The sequence below is a fragment of the Nicotiana attenuata genome, chromosome 7 (genome assembly GCF_001879085.1).
Source record: "Nicotiana attenuata strain UT chromosome 7, NIATTr2, whole genome shotgun sequence".
In the NCBI taxonomy this organism is placed as follows: Eukaryota; Viridiplantae; Streptophyta; class Magnoliopsida; order Solanales; family Solanaceae; genus Nicotiana; species Nicotiana attenuata.
The window spans coordinates 90,254,764-90,262,659 of NC_031995.1; the positions used below are offsets into that span (position 1 = coordinate 90,254,764).

Below are 7,896 nucleotides of genomic sequence, written 5' to 3' on the forward strand. Positions count from 1 at the left end.
TTAGTACCTATAGAAGTTGTTGAACCTGCACATCTAACAAACCAGATGAGATAATAAAGGTAATGTGGAGTCAGGACCCAGAAATTCATACCTGAGGTGGGTTGGCAATGGCTTCAGTTCCAGCTTAGGGGGTTCCTCGATGGATGGCTTAGCTGGAGGGGTCTCTCTCTTTTCTAAGTGTAAGGGCTCAAACTCCAGATTTCTCTCCCAGAACCCTCTACCTTCCAGTGCCAACACCCATTCCGCCAAATCCTCACCATTCACTTCATCCAAATTTGTCAAGCATGCAATAAGGCGATCCTCAACCGTCAACGCCTCATCATCAGACTCTACAATTACATCCACTGCATCAATAAGAGAACAATTTGCGAACTCACTTGGTCGCCTCATTGATTTCTGCACATTGAATATAATTTCTTCATCATTGAGCCTCATCTTAAGCTCCCCAGTCTCGCAATCAATCAAAGCTCTCCCCGTGACCAAGAAAGGTCGTCCTAAAATTATAGGAATTTCTTCATCCACTTTGCAATCCAAGATTACAAAATCTGCAGGGAACACGAATTTCCCCACCTGAATAAGCACATCATCAAGGATCCCAAATGGACGCTTAACAGTTCTGTCGGCCAGCTGCAACAACATAGAGGTAGGTCTAGCTCTCCCAATGCCTAACCTCTTATAAATAACCAGGGGCATGAGATTAATGCTGGCCCCTAAATCACAGAGTGCCTTAGCAAAGGCATAGTTCCCAATAGTGCATGGAATTGTAAAACTACCTGGATCAGATAGCTTTTCAGCAACAGGTCTAGATACCACTGCACTACAGGTCTGAGTAAGTGTCACTGTCGACAAGTCTTGAAAATCAAATTTCCGAGACATCAAGTCCTTCATCATTTTAGCGTATCCCGGCATCCCTTTAAATCTTCAATCAGTGGAATGTTTACCTGGATTTGTTTGAGCATCTCCAGGAACTTTTTATACTGCTCATCCTTTTGATGTTTGGCCAACCTTTGTGGGAATGGTGCAGGAGGTCTTTTCTTCCCAATCACTTGAGATTTCTCTTTCTCAGCTACTGTTTCAACTACTGGCTCAGCTACTGCCTCAGTCTCTTGCGGCATATTCGTTTCTCTAGGAGCGGGCTGGACTGTTACCTCTGTCAATCCCGTAGACTCATCCAGCTCAATGGGCACTGGAATGAGTGTCTCAGCCTGTATGTTCTCTCGAGCTCTCTCTTGCTCAACATCTAGATCCCTACCGTTCCGAAGACTCACCGCCATCAGCTGCTTTGGGCCCTGATCTTTAGGATTGATTTGGGTATCTGCAGGTAATGTCCCTTGAGGACGATTGTTAAGTGACATTGAAATCTGGCCCACTTGCGCCTCAATATTTTTGATAGCTGCATCATGTGCATCCACCCTTTCATTTATCTTAGCATTGGACCCAATAACCTGCTGCATCATTGCTTCAAGTCTTGCAAACCCGTCTTCCTGTCTTCCACCCTGCTGTTGCTGAGGTGGGTGATACCCTTGCTGCTGATTGTTGTACCCCTGTGGTCTAGGATACGGTGCCATGTTGTTGGGGGGTCTCATGCCTCCCATGTTTCCGGCGTTATACTGTGGCTGCGGTGGCCTGTACTGCTGCTGAGTCTACTGAACCCAGTTCTGATTACCTTGCCTCTGACCCCCATAGTTAGCCACATAGTTCATATCTTCAGGGTGCTGCTGATGATGATCATGCTCTGTATTCCAAGGATTACCAATTGGCTGGCTAATGCAAGATGTGCACAAGCCCCCATTGGTAGTATCTACTATATGAACCTGCTGCTTCTGCCCTGATTCCTCCACCTTTTTGGTGAGGATGCTCATTTGTGTCAAGAGAGTCGCCATATTTTCAGCCATTGTATTGGAAGGATCAAGAGGCACTGAGTGCACCACTGGAGTGATAGGTGCATTCCTAGATGTCCAACCCGAATTCTGCGCCATCTTGTCGAGCAAATTCTGACCTTCTCTCCAAGTCTTGCTCAAGAATGCCCCACCAGTCGAGGCATCAACGATATTCTTCAAGCTGTTTGACAGTCCCATGTAAAACCGTTGTCCCAACATCTGTTCTGGAACACCATGGTGGGGACACATAACCAACATTCCTTTAAACCTGCCCCAGGTCTCGTGTAGTGTCTCCATTGGTATCTGTTTGAAGCTCACAATCTCATCAATTTGTTGAGCAGTTTTGTTGGGCGGATGGAACTTGTTGTGAAATTGCTTGACCAACTCATCCCAAGTTGCTATAGAGTTTATGGGAAGCGAGTTTCGCCAAACCTGAGCAACTCCTATCACCGAGAATGGAAACAATAATAGCCTGATTGCTTCCGGAGTCACATTGGGTTGCCTTTGGGTTTTGCATATAGACAGGAAGTTCTTTAAGTGTTGCTGAGGATCTTCTGTTTGTGTCCCAGAAAAGAGTCCTTTGTTCTGCAACAAGTGTAGCATGTTATTTGTGATCTGGAACGATTCAGCTTGTATTGAGGGCACAACAATGGCAGTGGCCAAATTGTCAGCTGTGGGTTATGCCCAGTCATATAGTGCACCCTCAGGCACAGGAGGTGCCAATTGCTCATTCCTGACGTTCCAATTGGGATCGTTTATGTCGCCCATGTCAATTTCGAATTGTTGTGTTTGTTGGGGTTGTTGAAGTCTTTTGTTGGCACGATTCAATGCCCGGAATGTCTTCTCGGGGTCTGAGAATCCTTCAAGTAGTTCTCCAGTCCTCGTAGAATTTCTAGGCATACACCTGCGCACCCAGATCAACAACCGTCAAATTTTCAATGAAAAAGTTGGTAGAGAGAAGACTGACTACAATAAGAATCCTTGTTTTCTGTCAATGGCAATTGATAATTCCGTTAACTCCCCGGCAACGGCGCCAAAATTTGATCACGCCCAACTATGCCTTATAAAAAGGACTAAGCAGACGTTGCAAATATAACCCGAGTATTACGCCCAGGGTCGAATCCACAGAGAGTTAACCTATCAACTACTATCTTCAGACCCACTAATTCTTCAGAACCAGCTTCCCAAATATTCAAATCTCAGTTGAATGTTCTTTAACGACTAGCTTGCAAGTAACTAAATAGTTGTAAACTAAACTAATGAGGTTGTAAACAATTATGAGGAAATGCTAAGGCAATGATTTCCCCTATTGATGGAATCCCTTCTGTTTATGCTCATACAAATTTACTCACACATCTCTATCAATCATGAACGCTAATCTTACCGCAAATCTCTCCCGAGTAATCACAGTAATTTACTATTGCACTCTCCCAAGATACACTAGCTTACTTTATTTAGCACGATTCACTTTAGATTACACCAAAGGCTTTGTTATCCCTAATCCCGCCTTTAAACCCGCAATTATAGATTCCTTTAATAATCTAGGAGTAGTGTTGTTCAACAATAACCTAAATGTGCACTCTTTTCCAAGTTATGCACACTAAATAGGCACAGTTAATTGAGGATCCTGTCAATTAACTACAACGAACACGAAGTTGAACAAATAAAGATTAAACTGGCAATTTGTATTCACATAAATAAGAAGTTCATCACCCAATAGGTTCCATCAAAACCTTAGACAAGGAATTTAGCTACTCATGGCTATGGAAAAATAAACTAAGATTGAATTCATCATAAAAATCAAAAGAAAAGAAGAAAGATGTTTAGAGTACTCTCTCACAATGGTTTTCCTTGCTAAGAAACCTTAAAAATCAATACATGCCTCTCTTGGGCGAAGTCTAATGTTTTAAATAGGGTTTAGGTCTAAAAATCCCGTAATTGACACTTTGGTCCCTAAAGTGTCTGCGCCTGCCGCGGTTCTGCCGCGGTTGCGGTAGAACCGCGGCCAAACACCCTCGCGGAATCCTTGAAATTCTGCAGCTGCTTTCCACCGCGGTTCTGCCGCGGTCGCGGTGGAAGTGCTCTGAATCTTCGGCCTGTTTTGCATGGTTCACTTGGGAAATTTCACAGTTGGCCTCTTTTTCATCAATTTTGACTCCAAAACTGCTCCTTAGCCTTCCTTATACATATATCACCTGCAAATCATGAAAAGCACTAATAAGAGCATTTTGTTATCACTTTTAGCATTAAAACTACACAAGAAGGTGATTATTTAAGGTGTGATTATAGTCAAATTCACCTATTATCAACGTGTGTGTCCTTATTACAAAGGCTGGTCGATTAGGTCTAGGAAGACTCATACCGTCCCCTCCCAGCATTACAATGACATCTGAAATGTTAGGACGATTATTTGGATCTTCTTGTACACACAGGAGTGCAACACTAATGCACTTTACCACTTCCTCTCTGTTGCATGATTCAAGTAATGATTTCTCTATCAACTGTATTGCATTACCATCTATCCACAATTTCCATGCCTGTGAAAACTTTCTATCAGAGAATCAAAGCTAACAAAAAGATATACATATTAAGTATTGGGAAGTTTCTTCACTTACATAGCATATCAAGTTTAAGGCTTCTTCTGATTGATAATATCCATTGTTCCTCCTTCCACTGACTATCTCAAGTACGACTACCCCGAAACTGAATACATCTGACTTGATGGAAAAATATCCATTCAGTGCATATTCAGGTGACATATAGCCACTGGATTGCACCAGGTGAACAAAGTGTTAAGCATGAGAATTTTACCAAAACCGAAAAGTAATAACCAAACACCCATTATTAGGATCATTTGCAAGAAATAAACGATAGGAAGGGATGTAATACTTACTAGGTCCCCACTACTTTCATTGTTTTTGCTTCAGTTCTTGTTCCTTCAACAATCCTTGCCAAACCAAAATCCGAAATTTTCGGATTCATCGCCTCATCTAACAAAATGTTACTAGTTTTTAAATCTCTATGAATGATCCGCAGTCGTGAATCGTGGTGTAGATAAGCAAGACCGCGTGCAACACCTAATATGACGTCATAACGTTTCTTCCAATCCAGTAATGTGCTAAGTGATCCATCTTGCATAGTTACCATGTCAAAGAACTGATGGCATCAGTAAAGCTAAATCATTATATAAAACATGTGACTTAGAGAATAAAGAACTTAGTTTAGCTGACTTACCAAATATGAATGTGTCTAAACTTTTATTCGGCATGTATTCATAAAGTAATATTTGTTCCGTCGTATTGATGCAATAGCCTAATAGCCTCACCAAATTTCGGTGCTGAAGTTTTGCAATTAAAGTTACTTCATTCATAAGTTCATCTATGCCTTGTCCTGAATGAGTAGATAACCTTTTCACTGCAATTTCTTTTTCGCCTGGAAACATACCCTGCCAAATGTTTTTCATCTCATTACTATAGGTCAATGTGGCCGTACCAGTTCACAGAGGTGTCAGACTGAAATTTTCACCTTGTAAACAGGACCAAATCCTCCTTCTCCGACCTTATTTGCATCTGAAAAATTGTCTGTAGCTGCCAAAATGGTCTCCAAATGAAAGTATGGAACATCAATGACTTCATTGTTTTCGTTCCTCAATACTTTTGCTTCTCCGTTAACTTTGTGCCAGTGAGATATTTGTATCCCTTGATTACCTTTTCTTCTATCTGCAATAGAAAGGACAAAAAAAGACAAAGGAAAACAAAGTAACCCCAATGTGATTGAGAAAGTCATTTGAAATTAAATCAATAAATATATAACAGAATATTTTCCAGAGTGAGATTCATTCAGCAAATACCTGCTCCTTTTGCCATTCTTCTTCTATAATAAATGTAGCTAAAGCTGCCTATGATTAGAACCATAAAAGCTGTTATGGATGAAAGGATAACTTTTAGCTGCATCGATTCTTAGCCTTAGTTTGAGCTGAAAGTAGAGAACCAAAAACAAGTTAGATACTTTTAACTCTATCTTGAAGGACTTGATGCAAATATTCAGTGTACCTCAGAACCTATCGTTATCGTTTTAAGAATTTCTTTCAAGCTTAATTTTTACTTTGCTCAACAAAGAAATAGGAAAAGAAGAATCATTGTGTAATGGATCCATACTTACTAGATGTATAGATAAGATGATATTCAACCAACCTGAGGAAGTACAACTGAATGTTTCTCAATCTTTAGGGAAAACAAGGATAAAACATGGAACAAAATGGAAAATAAGAAAAGGGAGGTTTCAGACTGCTATTACAAAATAGCTAATGAAAAGAAAAGACGGAAGTTCATAACACATTGTTATTAAGTGCTAACGTTAATTACAAGGAATGCCATCCGCAACAAAGTGCTTTTTACCATTATTAGATAAAGAATTAAGCTTAGTTATTCTAACCTTGTGGTGAGCCAAGTTTGACATAGATAATTCTTCCTGTTTCATTTTTGCTGAGCAGTTGCAGATTGAAGAGATCCCCAGTCCAAATTGAACAGGTATCAGAACCATCATAAGTATAAGCAGTGCAAGAGCAATCATTAAAACAAGTAGATCTACACTTTGAGGCTTCCTCAACAGTGATATTAGTATCTGGAGAAGCAGGTAAACTCATGCTTGAATTCATCCAGAAACTATCATTGTCTACAGTAAAGGCGCTGCATTGTAGCTCTACATTTCTTACACAGCCACTCGAATAATCATTCGAATTCCATTCTCTATCTGATCTTGGCTTGAAAACACTGAAACAATTGCAGCGTGAATTAACATTATCACAAACACCAAATGCCCCACAATAACCATAAACCTCACATTGTTGACTAGGTCGAGCCCAAAATTCATTCCAACCAGCAGAATTATTCAACCATGTTAGTTGCTTAATTTGTCCTGAGACATCCATGATGAATCTTGATGTAATTGTACTACTAATATGACGGGAATATGTAAAATATGACTCGTTCTCATTGTCAATATAGCTGTAATTGTATACTGAGTTCAACTTGTCGGGCACTGAGCTAAATCTATGGCCATTCCATGAACCTGTTGCCCAATACTCTGTAGTCCTATTCCATTTTAAAACAAGTTGGGCATCACTTTGGTCTATGTATAGGGTCAAATTTGACCCTCAGTATCTCTACGCCAGTAGGTACGCCCAATGAGTGTACGCCGACTAAACGTAGCGGGTACGACTCGGCCGTGAGGACCAAAGCGACGTCGTTTAGAACTCAGCGTCTACACTACGGAGACGTTACCTATCTCTGTAACTTTTTGATTCGTTCGAGGAAGGTCTCCTATTATATAAAGGGGACCTCCACATTGTAAAGGGGGCAGCTGATCTAATACAACTCTCTCCTTTTCTGTCTTTCTCTCTCTATATCTCTACTTCTGACGAAAATATCTTATGAACATACATTATCATCTTTGCAACACTAGATCTACAACAATATTATCATCTTTGCATCTCTAGGTTTATTATATTTGATTATGATTTACCCATTCTCTATTTTTTGATTGTTTTATCGCTTACAAAGTACATCGTTAACTTTTGAGCCAAACAATTTGGCGCCGTCTGTGGGGATTTCGAGAATCAAAACCATAGTATCCACCTAGAGATCAACCAACTACTACTCTCTACACCACTCAAAAACAGGAAATGGCCGAAAACAACACAAGATCGAAAGCCATATTGGGTGTCACTACCAATCTCCTAGGCCCTCTCAACGAGGCCTGTGACGATGGCATTCTGAATGAAACCCCTAGCATCACACCAGGTGCAGAGATCTCACCTTCCCCATCCGAAGGCCTGACGATCTTGCACGAAAAAGGAGCTTCCACATCTGCGGCTACGGAAGCACCCTCAGCGGTCAAAGAGCTACTGGAAAGATGGCTAACAAGCGCTCTAAGTGGCTTGGTTGAAAGGCCACCGCAAAATAACGTCGGATGTACACCAACGGTAGGTACCATTGCGGCAGTGGGTGAACCAGAA

At 41.0% G+C, this 7,896-nt stretch overlaps 1 protein-coding gene across 1 annotated transcript; it reads right to left on the reverse strand.

Annotated features, from left to right (window-relative positions):
• Positions 1–7,070, reverse strand: LOC109230244 (G-type lectin S-receptor-like serine/threonine-protein kinase At4g03230). The gene is made up of 9 exons (XM_019395765.1): positions 6,315–7,070; positions 5,731–5,855; positions 5,406–5,599; positions 5,115–5,325; positions 4,774–5,011; positions 4,496–4,646; positions 4,180–4,417; positions 4,039–4,075; positions 1–25 (listed from the first exon to the last, which is right to left on the reverse strand). Exons 2-9 carry the CDS (start codon positions 5,831–5,833, stop codon positions 1–3), a joined length of 1,197 nt encoding a protein of 398 aa, XP_019251310.1. The 5' UTR covers positions 5,834–5,855; positions 6,315–7,070.